Source organism: Zophobas morio, unplaced genomic scaffold (genome assembly GCF_036711695.1).
Source record: "Zophobas morio isolate AGI-343-1 ecotype UQ-CSIRO unplaced genomic scaffold, CSIRO_AGI_Zmor_V1 ptg000002l, whole genome shotgun sequence".
NCBI classification, from domain to species: domain Eukaryota; kingdom Metazoa; phylum Arthropoda; class Insecta; order Coleoptera; family Tenebrionidae; genus Zophobas; species Zophobas morio.
Genome location: NW_026972107.1, coordinates 16363664 through 16386409, shown reverse-complemented (window position 1 = coordinate 16386409; position 22746 = coordinate 16363664). Strand labels below are relative to the sequence as shown.

At 32.7% G+C, this 22746-nt stretch overlaps 1 protein-coding gene across 1 annotated transcript; it reads left to right on the top strand.

Annotated features, from left to right (window-relative positions):
- The first annotated feature begins 35 nt into the window (after window positions 1–35).
- Window positions 36–836, top strand: LOC135120261 (uncharacterized). The gene is made up of 2 exons (XM_064044600.1): window positions 36–155; window positions 204–836. The coding sequence occupies exons 1-2, from the start codon at window positions 42–44 to the stop codon at window positions 732–734; spliced, it is 645 nt and encodes a 214-aa protein (XP_063900670.1). The 5' UTR covers window positions 36–41; the 3' UTR covers window positions 735–836.
- Window positions 837–22746: the final 21910 nt, after the last annotated feature.

Sequence of the window (22746 nt, the reverse complement as noted above, 5' to 3'; positions counted from 1 at the left end):
AAACAAAGTGCCTTCTCCAAAACGAGCGCGACGAAGCCAATATGCGCGTCAAGAAGTTAGTCAAGCAAGTTGACAGACTTCAAATGCAACTATCAGATGCCAAATCTCAGATAAGAGATTTAAATTCTCAGCTGTCCGAAGCTGCGGATTACAAGGTTTGCACCACCTTCGACAATCCAACTTCTCCACATCCTCTTTTTTAGATCACTGCCCTTGAACGAGGTCGCAAAATTGACGACCTACAAAAACGCTTAATTGAATCGGAAACTTTGCGCACAAAGTACAACCGAAAAGTGACTCTGCTCAAAGACCAAGTACGAACAACGGGCGAAACAATCGAACAAGAGCGCAATATAAGTGAACATTCTTTGCAACTTCTTCGAGACGAATTAGCTCGTGTCAAAGACAATTTGTCGGAAGTGCAACGGCGCGAGGCGCAGTTGCAGAGCTTCAAGGGATCCGTGGCGAAGATTCTCGGTGTTGCACTGCCGATGCCGGATTACGAATTAATTTCGCGGTTGCAGAAACTGGTGGATGCACATCATGATTTTACGCTGGTTTCGAGGAGATACGATGATCCGGTGCTGAGATTAGCGACTCGGAGTCCTACGGCGGGAAGTAGATGCACGAGAACACCAGATCGGTCGAGATATGACGATTCCGGGTACACGGATGCGGCGGATATTGACGACATCGACGATGATCTATTTAAAAGACAAACTAGGCCTTTATGACAAACACATTTTGATGTGTAAAGTATGAGGTCAAGTCGCGTACGTGCTTTCATTTTTACGCAATGTGTTCAAAAGGTCTTCACGTTTTATAAAGATATATCGTAATAATAACATACTGTGGAGTAAGTGCAATACAATGTAGAATAAGAAATAAATTATTACTTCATATTAACCTTAACAATTTTTACAGTTTAGAGCGTTTTTCTACGAAATCTACATTTTAAAGATAAATACGACTACCGAGGATTTTATCTGGAAGGTAGGAATGAATTTTATTGTTATAACGTCTAGATAAAGTGACGATAAAATATAACTACCGTTGACTAAATCAACAAGTTAGTTGACATGTGCTTTATTTTTTCGCTTTATTTGTGGAAAATTCTTTTAAAAAACCTTTTTTGTAATGAATGGTTTCTTACTCGATTTAAAAAGTAACACAAGAGTTTATGCTGCATTGGAATCCAACTAAAAGAAAATGGAATGAGAAAGAAATTCTTTTATCTCTGCTATAAATTTTACGCGAAATAATAACCGTAATGTATTTGTAGAAGCGTTTGTTCTGTGAAGAGATTTTGATATGGATAATGAACTTGGGTCATTTTAGGTAGTTAAATTGCTATTCTTACATGGATTTAGTAAACAATGGCTAAATTACCCACTTACATACAAAGGAAACAACTAGGTACCTGTGTCTATTAAACACCATAAAGGATGTGCGAACGGAAGCCTCTAGGATGCAAAATATTTGTAAACAACTCATTAAAATAAAATTGTAAGAATAAAGCAGGGTAATCAAGAAGTATTCTCCAATAAGGATTTTCTTACTTATTTTTGAAATCATCAATTTTTTGATCGGTTTAAATACATGTAATAATTTTGTCACATAAGTACAATGGAACACCAATCATAACATTACTAACTATGTAGAACGAAGATTTTCAGAAATAAGTATACGAAACTGTTCTGAGAGTACCGATAACATAAGTCGTTTTAGGCTTCATTGATTTTGAGACACTCTGTATACGCAATTTTAAAAAGACAAAATAATTAGAAAACACAAGTAGTACTACATTCCAAAGCGTATTTTTCAGTAAAAATATGTTCATCATAACACGAGATAACGTCATCAACTTTACGGGGAGAGGAATGAATGAACTTTAATTTACTGTTTATATCCCTAAATTAATGTATATTAACAAAATAATATGTTGTACAAGTTTGTAAATTGTAAATTCTGAATTGTATAAATAAAAAAAAATGTGTGTAATTTTATAAGAAGATTGGCAAACAATATAAGTAGATTTAATTCAGAAAAAAAAATTGACGCAACATCGTCAGCGCTTTGGAGGGAACTGAGAGGCAACTTTAAATTAACATTTTGACAGACAAGTAGGAACAAGAGACCTGCATTTTCGTGTTCTACGCGCTGTAGAAAGCGGCAAGATCAGAAATTGAATATTCGTGAATACTACTCATACAGATCTTGCGACAGAAAATAATATGATATACTAATTTTTATTTTTCTAATTTTCTAGATTGATTTCATATTTATTAAGATGACAACAACGTATAAATATGTTAATACTGGTATCTACAATGTACACAAATTAAAAACTTAACATATTCAGAAAATTTCATAAAAAAGTGAATTTCAAACTCAGATCAGTGTGGAATTTTTAACTTGTTGGGCGTAAGCTGTCTGTCGTCTGTCTGTGGTCTGTCTGTGGTCTGTCTGTGTTCTGTCTGTCGTCTGTCTGTCGTCTATCTATCGTCGATCTGTCGTCTGTCGTCTATGTCGATATTTTATCAGATAGACAATTTCTCAAAAAACGCTAACCAAAGTTTATCTATTATCCCCACCACTAAGGTAATGACGTCATTTTTAAATTTTGCTTATACATACATATGTATATACTTTAAACATATGTTAGCGTTAATTTTTTAGTTATACAGGTGCCCTAGTTAAAATTCCTTATATCTTGAGAACGAATAGAGATATTGAAATTCTGTAGTCGCTATTAAACGTTTTTAGCTTGAACTCGTACACTACAAATATGACGCGGCGTTCGACGTATACCTATGTTCTTTTTAAATTGCAACATAATTTTTGTAATTTTTTAAGTAACGCTAATTTTAAGAAAAGTTATTACCACATTTAATTCTTTGTAGCAAATTTCTTGTGACTCCCCCAAAAATATATTTGGCCCGGTTTGCTCCATTGTAATTAAATCAGTCTTCTCCTCTGCTTTGAGGAGACAAAATCAATCAAAATCCATTTTCCTTTAATGCAGATGCTTGTTATCAGAACGTGCTAATAGTCGAATTAGCCTTTGGTTACCTGTTTCAAATATATTACGTTGAATTGAAAAAGTCATCAAGTTGGCGTTTCATTTGTGATATAAGAAAACGTAGCTAAAACATGTGTTATTAATCCATACTATATAATGTTGTGTATAATTGACATCTGACAAAGTTGTTAGCGTTATCAATTAAATTTTAGCTTTATTATAGAGATACTTCACAATGTTTACAAAAAATTAAGACCAACTTGATGATTTTTTCAGCTGAACACCCGGTATATAGGAAGAAATTAATCAATATTCGAAACAATGCTGGTATGTTACCAAAATTTCAAAGAACCCTACCTACCATACAATTTTTATTCCTTTTAGAATGGCGTGTATGTGTAAAGTACGAGTAAATTTTAACCCTGTATCACAGGTCAGGTCAGGTTATGTCATTGACAAAGGTCACGCTGTACGTTTCGTTTGAGTATTATTTAATGATATTTTTGAAGTGACGTCAACAATCTTTCACAGGGGATAAAGTTTAAATTTTAATTATCGTGTTACAAACGGAAGATGATGGAACATATAATATACAAAACATGATATTAAACATTTGTTCAAATTATTTTTATTTATTTATTTCTAAATTTTTGTAAATTAGCAGTTGTTTTTCCAAACGTTTATTTTGACACTAACTGAATTTTTGTTTTGATAAAAAGTAACTGTTACTACCACCATTGTATCAACTTTTTGGAGGATAAATCAACGCTAATTTTGTCCGAAGGAAAATTAGTAGGGGAAACTAATTGATTACAACAACATTATCGGAGAAAAACTTTCCAAGACGAAACTTCGACGTAACAATTCATTAAAATGTGCGAAAATATTTTCCACAAAATGTTTCATACGCACTTAATATCCATCCAACTGTTTATTTTCCGTCAATTTGAGTTCGTCTAGTGGAATCGTACAATTTAATTTATTTTTGCGTCACCGCAGATTCGGACTGTAACAAAATTTGCCGGCATCACTCAGTAAATGCGCAGTGATTGCCCAACACAACAAATAAAATCAGCACCTCGCCGATAATTAATAAGAATTTTAAACAAACTCCTCTCAACCAAGTTAATTGAGGAAATTTTTACAAACGCTTTCCTTCCTTTTATGGGTTTGTTGTTGCTTATCCAGTTCAGATTCATTTCCTTACGCAATGGCAACAGCCGAGGTGGCAATGAAACGAACGACAAATCTTCCTCACCTACACGTAAACCGACGAAGACTTTCGAAACAGGTTCTGAATTTTCAATTCGCTCAAGTTCACGGACATCCTGGCATCTCGAAAACCGGCTCTTCTGCATGTAGCCGGGTTCATACTAAATGCAAACTTGGTACACGCCCTGTCATATTCAGCAAAATTAAGTACATCTGCTGCTCAGATGGGTCGTGACTTTACTGCTGATTAACAGCAAAACATGGACAGTCCTTAACAAGTCGTGATAGAGATGGTTTACGTAATTTTTGCCAAGTGAAGCTTTGTCGTCGAAACTTTCCAATGGAACAAGAACTTTCTCTGTCACTCAACTTGTAACTCAAAATATCGTGTTCAGTAGTGTCACCTTTTTTTTTTATTGAATTTTATGTCTTACTTTCGTTAGACAAATTTTAAATTGTCATGTAAAACAGGTGAATATCATTCCAGGAGACCTTTAACGTGAACTGATAGAGTTAGCTTTTACTTTCAAACTTTAAAGACCGTTTTCCTGTTGCGCCGTTATTTAATTTTCATCAGAGACCTTGTTATGTGTAATTGTTTGAAAAGTTGTTGAAGTTGATGACCTCTAATATAGTACGTTTAATTATTTTCATCTAAAGAGACGACCGGAAAAAGAGTCATCAACCTTGATTTTTAATCAATTCAAGAAAATCTAATCACTGATAGCACAAAACTATCGTATATAGACAAAACAATAAAACGATCAACGCTCGATGCATAATATCCTCTCATATTCATTTCTTTGCGATTAAACTATCTCCTTCAATTTGATACTCGAGCTTCCACATGACTGTCACGTTTGATTGGCTAATCAAGGTTCTTTGAAGTCTTCATAATTGTTGTTTGCAATATTGCATAGTGGCCGCATTATCTCTAAATAAAAATAAGTCGCGACAGAAAGACAAGATCTTTCATCTTCCGGCGACTTAAAGACAACTTATTGATTTAATAATATATTTGAGGTGGTTGTCTCATGGATCAAGAGGTCACGGTTAAAAAATATATTATCTTTACTGTAGGTCTGAAATAATTTCACGACCTTCTAAACGTGATTCACACTGTTACGGTCCACATAATTACACATATGATAGTATCTTTGATGATTTGCAAGGTTTAACAAAGAATTCACATAAAAATGTCGAGTTAAGGTCTTGCGTTGTTATTTTAATGTAGTTCATCGCCCATCAACATGGATTTAACGTATCCCAGCTGTTATAAAGATCTTTGCATTGTCTTTCAGAGGTAGTATCGATGTTAAAATATTGAATAAACTTAGTAACTCAAATAAAAAAGGAAACTTATAACATGCATTATAAAAGCAATTTAAATTTTAATAAGTGTTGAAGTATAAGGTAACGAAATTTTCTCTCGATAGAGATAGGAAACCTCTCTATAAGAATTATGCAAACATAATTGAATCTTCCTGAAAATAATACCGTGATTAATTTTTATAGTCATATTTCCTGTAAAACTGTTCCTAAATTGTACAAAATTACTATCACGACTTTTATGATTTAAGTAATTTGTAGTGACTAGACTGCCCTGGGTCTTTTAGAGTAACTGTTGCACGAATTCAACTACTGTTAGTTAAAGACTGAATCTCTTGTTTCTTTGTTATATCATGTTTCAGTTATTTTCATTTCTATTCGGTATAATTAGTCCATTTACTAATATTATATATTCTGATTATATAGTGACAGCTGTTACAAAATTATTTTGAATGAGTTGCCAATTTCTTTCAGTCTGATATAAACTTTGATATGTCTGTGATGATTTAATGTATGTATAAACCGAAAAGGCGTCTCTAGGTCAGAACAATGATTTTACAGTTGTTATAAGTTTCATATAATTACAAAAGAAACAATGTAGCATTTTTTTTAATGTTTTCAAATTTTTGGAATCCGGCACTGATTTGAACTTCTGCTGAAGTGTGCGGTGAATTGTGTTTTTACAAATTAATAGAGAATGTTGCATTTTCACTTATGTTTAGTTTGTTTAGTCTTTTTATCCTCTCGAATTGAAGCGGAATTCACTACTTCTTACCTAATCTCTTTCTAAGTGGTTGTGAACCATCTACTTTAAAAAAAGTTTTACTCTCAGGCAGACGTAACATTTCAATGTTTAAATGTCAATTTAAAAAAGTCCGGTTGACGAGAAATTTTTTTGCTGCGCTGAAAATTTTGCTTCTGCAAAAAATCACATAATATCAAATAATTATGGTTTATGATTCACTTCGGCAGCCTGGAGGCGGCCATTTAACTGTAGCAATTTACTTACATCACATCCTGTACTACATAATATTAAAAGTATATTATATCTTTAAGTGAATACTGATAGTCGAAGATATTTGCATATATTTGCAAACTTAACGTGACAAAATTGGTAGTTACTATGAAACATAAATATCATAAAACAGATTCATGCAGTTAACTGATTACTGTTAACCTTAAAGTTTTGATGTTGCATTTGATGAATGTCCATAACAAAATTGCTGTTACTAATAATAACACTACTGTATTCCCAAATTTTTGGTAAAATAGAATGAACCGTTGATTTGATGAATAAAAAAAAGAGTTGAAGCTCGACATTGATCCCCGGACCTCTTGTCTGCGAAGCGAGCGCGCCACCACTGAACCATCGCTGTTGCCATGAAAATTTGTATTATATGTCTAAAGAATAAAAATAATCCTACCCAAGGTTGGAAAAGTACCGCTAAATAAAACACAAAATATATGGAGGACACAAAATTATTTATTCCTCCACTGACAAAAAAAAAAGGTTGAAGACACCTCTTAATGCTCAGCTACACAAAAACTTGCGTAACTTTGTGTAAAATCAAATTAAACGTTCTAAATCAATGCAAATATTTGAATATCACAAATTTAATAAAAACAAAGAAAAATCTGAATGCAAATACACAAGTTATTACAGGCGTATGGCGGCAAATTTAAAATATGGCAATCAACAAGAGAATAAAATTTTAATAAACAACCTCTATGCAGCTGCAGCGGCACTAGAGCGCTATAAGAGTGTGGCGATAGAATTATATTAACTTCATTTATTAACAAAATTACCCATAGGGGGCGTTGTAGGACAAGCGGAGTTTGGGGCTCCTGGTTATGACTGTTCTCCTACCACGACGGTGATTCTATTCTATCGCAAGTACTGCCGCACAGCACTCTCCATTACGAACATGCCGTTACACTCGCAAACTCGTGGTCTGGCCCCAGATATGGACAGAAGCCAACAGCATCACGTCATCCCGGCCGCCCCTGACTTCTATACTAGGCCTGCATCCTTTGTGCAGATGGCGGGACTGCCAGCTCAACAAGGAACCGCGCACTCTGCTTCTTGCACGTGTTTCTGTGTGATTTAACTCAGTTCCATTTAAATGTTCAATTTCTATGACTCTGATATTAAACGACAAATCAAAAGAAACAATAAAAAACATTTAAATTCGCCATACACTCTCGTGAATGGTAAAAAAATTAGCAAAGATTTATAAAACAAAAAAATAATCTGGTGAAGTAAAACTTGTGCAGATAAAAAGTTACGTGAGGTTAAGAAATGCAGGGCATGAAAATTTACGTTCAATTTAAATTTTACAATAAAGAAAATTACTGAAGGTAAAATTGTGAGATAAAAAAAATTGTATGAGGTGAAAAATTGGAAAGTTAACAAAATTACATGAGGTTAATATTTCATGTCCATTCGAGTTATTGGTTAATTTTTAAAAGTGAAGTTATTCATCTGCATTGTGGGCCTTCGTTTTACATTCCCCCAAACAAACACAAAAAAAACATAGCAGACAATCGAAAGATTCAAAATGGCGTCGGACGAATGCATCGTTCAAAAAAATGCGCCAAAAATATGTCTCCCAATAATGTGATCAATCCTGTGGCACTGTGCAAATAATGGTGTAAATCGAAGAAAAAAAATGTACGTCCCACATTACCCACAATGTTGTTAATTTGTTCTACGAAATTTTACAGTTCAAACATGTGCTCGATTTGAAAATACTCCTTCAACATGGCTGCTGTCAGAACAAAGAATGTACATGATGTTAAATTATGCCACACTTTATCAACGATTCAAACAAAGAATTTACATTATGTTAAATGGTGCTTTATCCAAGTGATTGGTTACTTAAAACCACTAGCTTTGAGAGTTTATATCGTGGATTGTCCCCAGCTTATCCCAAACAAACACATGATAAATAAACACAAAATGCATCCAGCGTTGCGAGAAATGTGCGTCTCGGTTATATAATTTTCAACGTTTGCAAGAAAATATGTCTGTGTGATATGATGATGACATGATGATAATAACTACCTAGGGTAGAATATTTTAATGCCTCCGTACCTCAGTTCACGATAATATGAATTCTACCACAATTTCACGCTCCTTTTCCCAGAGTGGGACAATGTTGGGTTAATTTAGCTACATGAACTATTAGCAATCTTGTGTGAGGAATTAAGAAATGTTATAACGTAAGACTTAAGTATAAGTATCCAGAAGCCTTATTCATAGCTTAATAAACAAAGGATGAATCCTGAGTAAGTGAATCTCATGAAATCTCCTAACAAATACTTGATCTAAACAAATTCGTGACTGTTAAATTGTGTTAGAACTGGTTAACGATTAAAATCCTAACATGAACTGTGAATTTAGGAACAATAAAATAAATTTACACCACGTGTTAGCGTCGGTCGAAAATTCTCATATTTCCGTTTCGAAAAACCGCAAGAATTAGCTACGCGTGTTGGGAAACTGTGCCCTCGTCGTCGTTACGATTAATTTTCGTTAAACAAAGGCTTCCTCCCTTTTTCTAACTGTCACTACCAAAACAACTAAACTTAACCTAGCTAACTCACTATGCGGCTTCACTCACAACAAACAAACCAAAAGTGACGCCTCTCGCCCCTCTAGCCTCCAAATAAACTTCTACCAACCCTCTCAACAGAAATTCCCCAGGAGAGCTACCAACAACACAAAAAACGCTAAACGTGCATACTGCACATGGTTGCCTTTGTTTAACGATTTTCTTGGTTGGTTTTTTTTTTTTTCAAATTCAAATTAGTCAAATGTTATTTCCGCTGCTTTTTTCAGCGCGAAATTTTGATTGAAATTTGGTCACCACAGTATCCGTAAATACGTCAGGAGTGGTTGCCTCTTATGTTGTATTTCAATTCGCAGTGAATTACTGCGAATAATCTGGATGCCTAGGGTCAAGAATCAAGGCAGATTCATAAACCACACGTACAGGAGTGTGTTATTTTCTACGTTTACCAAAAAAATTGAGTAGACGTTATCAAATTGTTTCTGAAAGCGATTAGCCCAATTTTGGACTATCTAGTTCATCTACGACTACATGATACATGCAAAATTTTACAATAATGAGAAACTACCTGTCGAATAAAAATTGATATACGCGATGAACAGACAGGCAGACGATGGACGGACGGAAACGGAAGACCTATTTTTAATAAATATTTTTTTAAAGATTCAATTATTATCTTCATGTTAAACATCAAAAAATTGGAATTATTGTTATGAAATAAACTCACACGCGGCCGCAATACGACGCCTATGGGTTTTCTCGAGGGTTTTCTAGTATGTACGGCAATGTACGAGTAGAGTCAGCGAATAGAGTCCATTTAATGTTGAGAGAAGATGGGTTTAGTCAAATCCATTCCAGTCGAGTCGGAATTATTCGGCACATAATCGCTGTATAGTTAGTCGTGTAAATTAGTACTACTGAGAAATGAATTGTTGAGTTTTATCCACGCCGATTTTGATTACCGATTTTCGTAACGCGTAACGTTATTGTTTATATGTATGTATAAGAAAATTGAGATGTCAGTTTGAGAAAACCGAGAAAATATTAAATGCGATATTTATCATACTACTATACGTTAATAATACAACACTTCTCCTGCAGAGACAAATCTGGAATTATAAAAGACATATTGCCTTTATATTATACGCTCGCTTATTAAAATAGATTCTACAGGAAAAGATAAAAACGAGTTAAAATTCAATAACAATTTTCTTCCGCTCACCCCTATCGTTATATTAATTTCAAGATTACACAAAGCTGGTATTATGTCACTATTTAGTTAGTTAAGAATTTTCTACATAATTTTAATTACTTTTAAAAATAAAATTTTCTTATAGCTTTGTTTACAACATGCGGGTAATTAATGGTGAGCCCACTGGACAATTTTTTACTAAAGAGTGTAGAACAAAATTGTCACTATTTAATGATTCCGAATCCTTCAGTGTTTGAATTTAACTGCACACATAATTCTTCAAAGAAAAACAGAGAGTAGACCTGGCAGACATCACAATTAATTTAAACCTAAAGTTAGCACATATACTGTGAAAAAGGTAAGTGCACTGATAATTTAAGGATTTTTCACATGCTATAAATTTTACTCATCTCAAGACTAATTTTAAATTTAATATCATGTCAAGTGGGCCTTATATCTTGGAAAAAAAGTATATGATTCCACATAATACTAAAAAATGTGGAACCACAGATGGGAGCGGTAATTACCACAACACTTTTGCCTCTATCATATGTTACAATTAATAAAAAACCTCAAGGTAACTGCTTAATAACAGTTGTAGATCATAATATTAGAGACTTTTTTTAGATAATTAGATACCGATTATTCGTACACTAAATGTGAATTATTGCATGCAAAGTATATTACATGAAATTAGTTTAATCGAAAGTGCACAGAAATATTTTTCCGACTTTCATTAGCTTGAAATTAATTTAAACAGTAAACTTTTTTTTATTTTCTCAATTCGTTCTAAAAATATACATATAAATAAACATACTTCAGCAGTTTCGTTTTTTATGTTAATATGACCAATGAATAATTTGTGGATTATTAAAAAAAATTCAAAGAGGAACGGAATAATAAGGAGTGATAAAGATCTTGGCCGCAATTTATCTTTCCCTTAAAACGTGCCAATAGGCCAGCTGTCTCTAAACTTTCTTGTACTTGCTCCCGTGGGTTGATCCCCAACTTCCTCCACACGACCAGTCCGCCTTTAACGATGACTGATATATTCCAAAATCACAGTAAAGTGGGTTACTACAATTTTACTATCAAGCACCAGCAGGAATCATAATTTTTTTATGAATGAAACCGCCCACAGATGTACCAAGTTGATGAGTTGTGGGTAGCGCTAATAGACCACGTTTGCTCTCAATTTGTCTCATCACCAGCGCAGGTATAAACTGGAACGACAAGCGAGAATTTATAATAGAAAAGTTTTTTTTCGCATTCTTTGGTCATGAGGCACAGGACGAGAGGTTTCACCTAAAAACTCTTTAAAACCGTGTCAAAGATCCACCTACCGAACATAGAAATAGCTGCAAGCTCAATTTCACTTCGGTTTATTTTTCATAGCTGGGAGGTGTTTTGCATTAATGGGATTTCGGCGAATTTGTCGGTAAGGCTTTCATGGCCCAGCCGGTAAAGGGTACGTCGGAGCAGCAAATTTTGAGCCATTCCCATGACCAATTGAAGTTGGACAAACAAGAAAAACACACAGAATAATATTTTAATGATTTGGGAATGCAGAAGAGGATGTTGTTTGTCGGGTTACGTCATATCATAAAGTATAAAGTACAAACCGCCCGGTCTTTAATTAAAGTAAGTCGACCAAGTGACTTCAAAGCCGTCTGTTGTGTGGTAATGGGATTTTTAATAGTACGTGCGAGATAAACCTCCAAGGATAATGGCGAAAATTTCCTCGCCATATTTGGGGCCCTGGAGAAAATAAGTAGTTTTATTTTCAAGTTCATGGTTTATGTTCACGTTCGCAATTACGGCTGTCCCCGTTTTGGATCGTAGTTAAACGTCTTATTATATGCCTTTTGAAGCGAGACCACAATCTGGTTACCGGGGTTATGTCAGTGTTACAGGCGCTACACCACAAATGCCGCGGAAAATGCAAAATAAAAGGCTTCTCCATTTGCATAACTTCAACGGGGGCTTTTTATCATTTTGACGGTCAAGCGTAATTGGTTCGTTACAGAAACTCAAACATGCATGAAGTTATCCAAATTACAACGTTTATCTTCTTACAGACCGCAAAAACAAACCACTGATTAATGGATCGATATTGGCACGTTTGAAGTGTACTGTTATGTTTACGGTGATGCAGTAAAGAGCCTCTGTGGTGTCGTTGCATCACCTGGTCAATTCATTTACAAGCAGGAACACCCATTAAATTTGATGATTCCGTTATGTCATCTGTAATGAGATGAAATTTGCAACTTTCGATAATTGGCGACTACTAAAACTTTTAATTGACATTCAAAAGAAAAGAACTACATTATTTCATATTTTTTAAATCAGTGATAATCGGTGGAAATAGGTAATTTGCATCATTACTTCTCTTATGCCGTAATAATAAGTAGACTGTTTCAAAATATGTAAAAATGGTCTGCAGATGATTTTAATTCCTGTTTGCGGTAGCTGCATTTTTGGCAAATTACTAAAGTAAAGCAGACCTAAAGTACAGGGTTTAACAAACAATACTTTTAACAATCCGTCTTAGTAATAAAAGTGGTTTGACAAAACTGGAAAAATTTACATTTAATGCGCTGTAAAAATATTTTTGGAAATACATTTTTTAGAGGAATGGCCGATAAGCTTACATTGCAAAACAATAATTTTCAATACTTAAAAAATTACCCGAAAGTTTGTGACATAATTACGAAAACTAATTTTTTTATCTCGCTCCATTTGAATTCAATTGTATCAAAACTTACATCTAAAGATGTTGTGTCTTAGATATATTGTTGGTAAGGTCTCGATAAAAGCGGAGACCAAATCATGACTCTTTTAAGACGTTTTGTTTACACTGTTGCCATGGAAACCTCGCATCTAGTCTCTGTATTTGGCTGGAATCAGGTCACACTTGTAATAGTGACCGCCAGCAGTAATTCAACTATGGGAGCTCTGCACGAGTGAAATTGTTTGGTTTGAAATAAAAATAATGAATTCAGTTGAATATTTATTATCGTCTTCTGTCTTACGACGATAAAATTGTAGTGAAAAACTTAGGAAGAGCCATCCCCGATTTATTAATAAAGAAAAAAGTGTTCATAACAAAATAAGAGAGAGTTTCATAGATATATTAATAGACATGACACATATGATAAATTTTTGTGCGTTTGGAAAAAAATAATTAATCGTTTTGTTTTGTCTGACTCCTCAGTAATGAAGTATGATTCCGGACAGATTAAATGTACTTGAGATGCTATCAACTGAAAAAAAAATGAACGCAAACAATTGAAAATTTTGACAATGAAGTGTTAAACATTTTGTAAATAACAAAAACAAAAAATTAGATTTTAATTATAAATAAAATACTTCCTCGTGATAGAACTGATAGAGTGGAAGATAGTATGAAATAAAAACTTTAAGATTGTTGTGTATGTTGTGTGACTTGTATTTTTATAAATTACTCCTATTAAATTCTGTAAAAAAAAATCAGACATTTCAACATAACAACATCGATGTAAAATTTTGACAGAAGGTAAAAAGATATAATATTTTTTAACTTTTATTGAATGTATTTTTTTATATATTTTTGTTACACAATTTTGTCTATTAATTGGTAATAACAGCCGCTTTTATATCTTACTCTTAATATTTAACTCATCAATCAAACTGTGTCCCCTCATTTCAAAAGATCACGAGCCGTTAGTGACTTAAACCTTAAAGTGGGATTTATAAACTTGCTTTTGACGTTGAAGTTCCGTATTTAAACGGATTGTAGAAGAAAAATGGCGGCTTTAAGTTGATTTCTTCAAAAATTCACCATTCACATGTTTTATGTTTATTTTTGTCGAAATAAGTCTACACATATTAAGAAAAGAGGCAAAATTTAAGCCCCGCCCACCTGCCCCTATCTCAATTGTGATGATTTATTTTTATTTGTCGTGAGCCAAGGGGGCGGAGCTTAACTGCAAAATCCTTATTTCTCTACGAGATATGTATATTAAAAAACAATTAAACTAAAGGTTATGCCGCACCCATACCTTCCCTGATCTAAATAGTAATGAAGTTTTCATTCGTTGGCAGACCTAGGGGCAGAACGTAATTGTAAAATCCATATTTCCTTACAAAAAGTTATCATTTTAAACGTGTGTTAAGTTCCTAAGAATAAAAAAACAATCCTCACAATTTAGATGGGGGTGCGTAGGCGGGGTTTATATGTTTTTAATTTTTATAAAGAAATAAGTATTTTGCAGTTAATTTCCGCCCTTTCGGTTTTCGACGAATAAAAAAAAATTACAATTGAGATAGGGCGGGTGGGCGGGCTTACTATTTGCCTTTTTGTTTTAATATGTGTAAACTTCTTTTCACAACAAGAAACTTAAAACATGTTTAAAATGGAAAATTTGTAAAAGGAAAGTTCGATTTTGCAATTAGGCTCCGCCCCATAATTGCAAAATCCATATTTCCTTGCAAAATTGACCATTTTAATCGTGTCCTAAGTTTCTTCTTGTGAAAAGATGGCTATGTATATTAAGAAAAAAAGACAAGAAATAAACCCGCCCACCCGCTCTATGTCAATTGTGATGATTTTTTTTATTGATCGTGAGCCAAGGGGCGGAGCTTAATTAAATCCTTATTTTTCTATGAGAAATTACCCTGTGAAATATGTTCTTAAGTAATCGTGTTATACAAAGAAAACTAAATGTATTAATTAAAAAAGAAAACCAAAAGAGAAGCGCCACCCATCCGTCTCGATCTCAATCGTGATAAATTTTCCATTCGTTGTCAGACCGAGGGGCGGAGCGTAATTGCAAAATCGATATTTCCCTAAACAAATTTACAATTTTAAACATGTTTTAAGTTTCTTGTTGTGAAAAGATGACTACACATATTTAGAAAACAAGGCAAAATGTAAGCCCCGCCCACCCGCTCTATCTAAATTGTGATATTTTTTTTTAGTCGTCGAGAACAAAAGGAGTGGAAATTAATTGCAAAATCCTTATTATTTCTCTACAAGAAATTACCATCTAAGACATGTTTTTGAGTATCGGGAGGAGCCTAATTGCAAAATCGATACTTTCCTACAAAAATGTACCATTATATGCAGAAGGTAAAATTATTTTTTTATAAAAAATATTTCGTATGAAATTCCAGTGGGGATTAGGTGTTGAGAATAAATGTAGACCTACTTAGTTACTTGAGTTTTAAAATTTAAAAATGTTGACGATGGTGTTTTATTTATTACAACAGACCCCGATGAAAAGAAAGATAAACAGAAAAGGAAGACACTAGAAATATTATTTATTGGGAATTTAAATTTTTAACTTCTGAGTTTCTGTTACGATGTATGTGGTATTGTTAACATAGGTTCACTAAAATTATTAAATCTTTGATCCGAGTTATTTAGATAAAACTTTCCTCGCCTCTGACGCACATAAGTGCCTTAGAAAAATTTAGGAGTATTATGAAATTTGATTCTGCATTTCATTTTCTTTTTAAATAATGGGCATATATTAAAATAAAAACGATATCCTACAGCTCCCAAAATTTTTGGAAAAATAATGACATAATTTTTGATTTAAAATACAAAATGAATTGGTTTATTAATTTTTTTAATATTCTTTAAAATGTGGATATAAACATAAAATATGTATAACACTAAAAAAAAAACATGTTTTTCTAACATTTCTATCACCTCGCATACGAATTGATAGTTGCTAAAAAAAAAGCTAGATTTTGTTGCAACTCTTTGTTTTTAAAAATATTAATCTTTAATCGATTACGAAGAATCTTCGCCAAATTCGTTAACCACTTCCTCAAATTCATTGATATATTTGCCATAATAAAATGTGACTAGTAACCAAGTGCACCGCCTGGTTATTATGGGCCCTTGTGGTAAAAATATATTGGTCTTGCCACAAATTTCCGAAAAAAAAAACATCTCTGTAGTTGTAAAGTTTTGAATTCTTAAAATCTGCTGAATATTTTTAAGTTCTGTAATAAAATTTTATTACCCAAATGGTCGAAACATGTTCACACAAAGGGGTCTTGAGTAAGTATTCTTCAGTGGTCAAAACCAGGTAAAACCCATACAATAGACGAGTAACTAACAAATTGTTGTCATCCCGGCAAGACCGACATTGAACAAAATATGCCATTAAAATTCCCGATTCGCAGAAAAAAAGCATTAAATAAGCATACAATTTTTAAAATGCATAAAACTGAAAAAAAGCAAATCAACATAAAAAAACATGTGTCAAATGACTTGTTGTTAAATTGTATCATAATTACAGATTCAAAAAAGTTTTGGAGTGCTTATATTTTTCACAAAAAGGATTAAATCTAGAAATCCGCTCTCTATTCATACCTCCTAGAGAATGAAACAATAAGTCCACCGTTTCCCTCTGTTTGTCGTTTGTAGTTTATCTGCCTGTCGTGTGACGTCTGTCGTATCCGAAACTACTACTACTACAGATTATTGTCTAATCTTATATGTATGCGTATGCATTTTGGGAATGTCGTATCATACGGAAAATAAACAATCTAATGACGTCATCTCAAAATTTTGCCTAGTAAATGTTACTTAAATTTTATAAAATAACATACTCATCCACTTGTAGTTTATGAATCCCTGTTAAATTTTTACCCCAGGCACCCAGATCTTGGTAAAGAAAAAACAAAATTGTATAAGAATATTTTACAATTTAACTTTGAAATTGAATTTTGACGTCATCTTATAATTTTGCCGAATAAATGTTACTTAAATTTTATAAAATAACATTGCGTGATTTATGAATCCACCTTGAGTTATTATCCTAGACATGCAGATTCTTAGGAAAAAAAATCAAAATTGTGGAACAAAATTGTGCAATTTAACTTTGAAACTGCAAAACTAAATTCTCTGATATATTGCAAACGTTTCGTGATTGTCGGAAGCATAGTTAATCAAAATTTATCCGTTTGTACTCTTCCAAAAAAAGTTAATGACGTGATCTCAAAATTTTATCTAATAAACCCAATGTTAAGAGTTTATTGTTGTCGTTTATCAGTGGACTTACATTTTTTGAATTCCTAGCAAGGTTACTCAAAAAAAATTATAAGACAATGTTTTATTGCCCATCCCATTTCCCTGAAAATTATTTGAGCATACAATACTGTTATTAATAGTATTACACTGCACCTATTCAAATTGATATACGTGTCCTTGCTAAAATGTTGATGACGTCATCACAAAATGTTATGTGGTGAAACTAACTAGACGCATATGCAACTTAGGTCGTAAGGGTTATTATCAAAAAAAATAAATTCGTGAAGATAAATTTGACAAATATTTAGAATCTGTATTTGTTCAACTGTATTTTAGCGGTGAGGGAAGTGTGACGAAGACTGTCGAAATTTTTCTCAAAAATTGCACATTACAGTAGTGTCGCGCCCAGCTATATTTAATAATAATAAAATAATAATTTGATAATTAGTTGTGATGATTAACAACAGATATTCACCCGAAGTAGCATTCAGACCGTTTTGCTCCGTAAATGTAAATGTAAATGTAAATGCATTTATTTGATCCAATTATGTATACATTTTGTACATAATCTGGCGAGTCCTATCTTTACTTACCTTATAGGGGTTATCATAAAAAACGCTAAATTAAATTTTATCATTTTTCGAAGAAGCTGCATTTGTTAGACCATTTTTTTTTTACAAAAATAAATATACCTATAACTAAACCACAAATCTACAAGAATATCATATTACGTAAAATCAAGTAAGAATTGATTACGAAACTTTTGAAATGACGTCATTAAGTTTTTGAAAGGGATGAACAGATTAATTCTGATTAACGATTTACTGTATTGCTAACCTAAAGATTTCTGCAAAATTTTAAAACGATTGTTGTTTACTGAATTAAACTGCAGTATAACATCCTTAAGTTTACGTAAATACATATTAACAAATTATATGGAGTTTAGTAATCAAGCAACTTAAATAAATACGTATATATTTTTGTTTGTTTGTTGACAGATTAATTATAAATTTTGGAATCACGATTTCAATTGGTGTGAACACACAATAGAAAGAGTGTCTTGTTAATTGTTTAATAACAAGTTTTTAACAAATCACACGCTATTGTGTTCAAAAACATCGCGTCATCTCTCTAGATTTGGCGTGAGTAGTCACAATCTCAGGAAATGCTAATTCCACAACTTTTCACCGCCTTTTCTCAAAGTTTCAAAAACCTAGTGAGAAAAGAAATGCAGAAAAGTTTCTAATTGGAACTAGAAATCAGTTATTTCAAAGATAGCGTACTTGGGTTAGCTTCCACATTTTGATCCTTCTAGAATTGGTGTCGGTTCAGGAAGCTTTTGGTTGTCTCAAAATCAAACAGGATACCATAAAATCATACCTAAAGTTGTATTTTAAACAAATTAATCAGTTTCAGCTTTATTGACGAATTATTTGCTCTTTCTAGTGAAATAACTAAATCGTGAGATAAAGTTAAATTTGAAGCTGAAATCTAATTGAAATTTTCCGAATAAATTCATAAATTCGATTCTGGACAAATGCTGTTTTTGACTAAATTTTCCTATAACGTTTTTTCTGAAATCTTTGTAAATTATTTTAAAACATAAAATACGCTAGAAGAATGTCTACAATAATTATGGGTTACGTAATCGTAAAATCAAACAGTTCTAAATATTACATACAATTTAATGAAATATACAATACATTATTAAATTTTATGAAGTTGTTAAAGTTTGATTAATGTGTGTGTACTCACTATTGCACTACTCTAATAAGTTTAAAAGAAACTGAACAATGAATGCAATCGTTAATAGCTTAGTAAAACAAAAAATATTTACACAAGAAAATCATTAAAAGTGCATATATTTTTTATAATAACAATTTTACGAATTATGCATAACGGTTATTTAATAGGAAAATGACTATCTAAATTTATATTGTCTGTCCACAAGTAGTCAGAATGATTTTCTATTAAGATAAACATACTTTAATTAATAATTTATTTAATTATTTGTTCAAGTTATTAAGCAGTTTAAAAATAGCTATATTTGGATTACACTAATCACCAGGCGTTTAAATAAATGACATAATCACATAAATAAAATAATAATTATGTTTATACAATTATAACGTTCGATATAATTTACTATAAACTGAAGTGCTATTTGCCGCCTCTTTCAGACTGTTCCATTGCATTTTACTGATCTATAATGGTATGTGAAGCCTATAAAACGTGAATCGTAAAGAATATAGTCGGGACAATTTTGTAATGGGAAGCGTTCGTGCAACTGCAGTATGGAATAAGCTAAAAGTGTGGACTGCATACATGTGATGCAAAATTGAGAACAGGGAGAATCAGAACTGAGAAGGTACTTAAAATGTAGACGAAACGAAGTAATGAGCAATGTGTATTCCTTGCAGTGTTGTAAATGAAGTGAATATCACAAACACAAAACCGCCGCAGACGTAACAATAATGTAGTTGTATACTGAATACCATTATATTTACAATGACTAGCGACTTTAAAACAACGTCGACAACACTTGCCACTACAAATTAACTATTTTAATGTCAGTTAATTGTTTTTTTTAAATATCTATTTGATTGTTACAAAATTTAAAAATCCCGTTTTTAATAATGTAATGACGTGTTGAGATTAGATTAGAGTAATTTTCAGAGATTAATAACCATTTTTCCTAAGTAAATAAATAACGAAACAAAGACAAAACCAAGTTTGTGTCATTTCCACGAACCTAAAAATTAGTCACATTAATTTCAAGAATAGACACTTAATGTCCTGATTTTTTTAGAAGATGTCTTTCACAAGAGTGAAAAACACATTTTATTAAGGTTATCACCTCCAATGTTTTATAATTACGTTATTACATCAAAGACACGACAAGATGTTTCGTAACAAAGCCAAGTGATGAATACGAAACGTTGAAAAACGTAACGCTAGACATCCACATTCTGTAAAAATAACAAGCTCGGTTCCCGCACATATGACATTCTTGGAAATTTTGTTTGCAAAAATTTGATATGCGTAAAACAGACGCATAATGTAATACGAAAACGGATGCCGTCATGGCTATTTGAAAGTTAAGTGTAAACCGGTAAATGGATAGTTTTATGGAGAAACCATCAGAAAGTAAGTTAATAGGAAAAAAAAGTTGGCATTAAGGTAATGTAGGTACTTGTTTTTTCACGACTCTCTTATTTCTATTTGTGTTTAAAAAAGGAAAACATAACAATTAGCAAGTGGAGTGTAAACAAATATACCTTCAAACGTAGTCCGCAGCTAATTTATTTTGTAAATAATGGCAAATAACACGGAGCGATGCTGCTCATGTAGTTAAGGAAATTACGGGTAAACTTTGTGTTATGTTTTTTAACAAGTGGAAAAATGTAAACTGAAACAATAATTTTAATTAAAAAGTTTCTCACCCAATATTTCCCTGCTTCGCCAAACACGAATTACAAAATATCTTCTAGCTGCGGTAGTTATTACTATAATTTTCATCTTTTTGATGAAATATAGTTACTGATTCATTTTTTGATTTACACAGCGATGTTCTTAGTCAGCTAGCTATCATAAAAACCCTAATTACGAACGCTTCTTCAAAAAATATGCCGTACCTATATTGTGTCGTAAATATTTATGAATTTATGGAAACGCTATGAGTCAGGAGGAGTGAAGATCAATTCGTGAGAGCCCATTTTTGAATAATAATTATGTATTCACTATCTATTACAAACACCTACATTTAAAAAAATGGTCTATAAAGTTATTTAGATATCAAGTCCTATAAGTTAAAATAAGGATATGTATCTACATATGTAATGTTTAATTCAAGGGTAAAGCGTGATATGTGTATGTTTCAAGTGAGCGTTTGAATTACAAAATTTTGTGATAACATCCTCGACACTTTTGCAATGACACGTTTATTTCGTACTTGTACAATGGGAGAAGGTCTTGGCCAGGCAAGCGGATTTAAGTTCTTCATTGTTATGAACTCGTAAAAATCACCGAAGTGGCATAGCAATTAACCCACACCCGTACGATATTTTTAGTCGAACTTTGCTGTATTGATTGCATTTTCCGTGCCAGAATGGAAACCATTTTTACTTCCCAAGCGTAAGCAAAGAAAGTATTGTAATCGAGTCATCCGGCATCATGTTTTCTCGACGTTTCATCACCGTATGTCTGCCTGTGTGACTGACTCTCTGCCGTCAGTCACCTGTCGTCTGTGGCGATTTTTATTAGACAAATTCTGCGAAACTATTGAACCCATTGTTGTCAAATTTTATATGTATGTTAGGAATGTCGTATAGATGATAAAACACTAACCAAAATTTATCTGATCATCCCCACCAACAACTCCATTTAAATTATATAAAGAAACGTACTCATATACTTGTGGTTCATGAATCTCCGTCCATTTTTTTTTGTTTTTTTCACAAAAAATTGCATCATTACATTTTACCACACTGTAAGAGCTCAGACGTGTGGCGAACTCTGTGGCCGTGCCGCAAAAATGTTGCATTACTAACGGGAAGCTTTGTGCTTTTTTAATCCATTCATACTTTTGAAACTTCTACTTGACCGTTCACCCGATTTCCCGGCATTCCGCGCTAGACCAAATATAAAGAAGTTTGGCCATTTTTAGTTCCCGAGCGTAAGCTAACGAACTGCCACTTTCATTTTTTTTATTGACAAAGTCACTCAGGGTTCACCCTATTTTCTCGAAAATGTAAGAATACGGTAATGTCGCACCCGTCTATATTTAATGATAATAAAATAATAATTGCCATTATGTATATGGAAACAGTAGATAAATTAGATAGACGCCATATTAAGAAACGTCGGCTAACAAAAATTTCGGCCATCATTATCATCAGAACAGAAAAAAAAAAAACAAAAAACATTATATAGTTATAGCAATTTTGATTTGCGAGTTGCTAATAACAGCAAACATCAAACGAGTAATGAGAAAAATTGTTTCACGCCAATGGATAGCATGCTTTTTTAATTGTACTTTAGCAGTACAGAGATATCCTCGTTTTAAGTTATAGGTTATAGGGCTTATCATAAAAAAAAAATTCACAAAATTAATTTTTATAATTTTTCAGAGAAGCTGTAGTTGTTCTACTGTACTTTAGGGTGAGGGAAGTTCTGTCTAAATAATTTTTGACGAATGTTTTAGTACCCACGAAAATTTCCACTTTGACTAATACAAAATGTTTAATGATGAATTTTGGCGAAACTTGAAAACAGTGACTGAAGTACTATTTATTTATGTTTCTCCATGCACATAAATAAATATTGTATTTTTACTTCCTGAGTGTAAGCTAAAGAAGTATAATAAGTAATCGAGTCCGCGGGCAATTTGCCA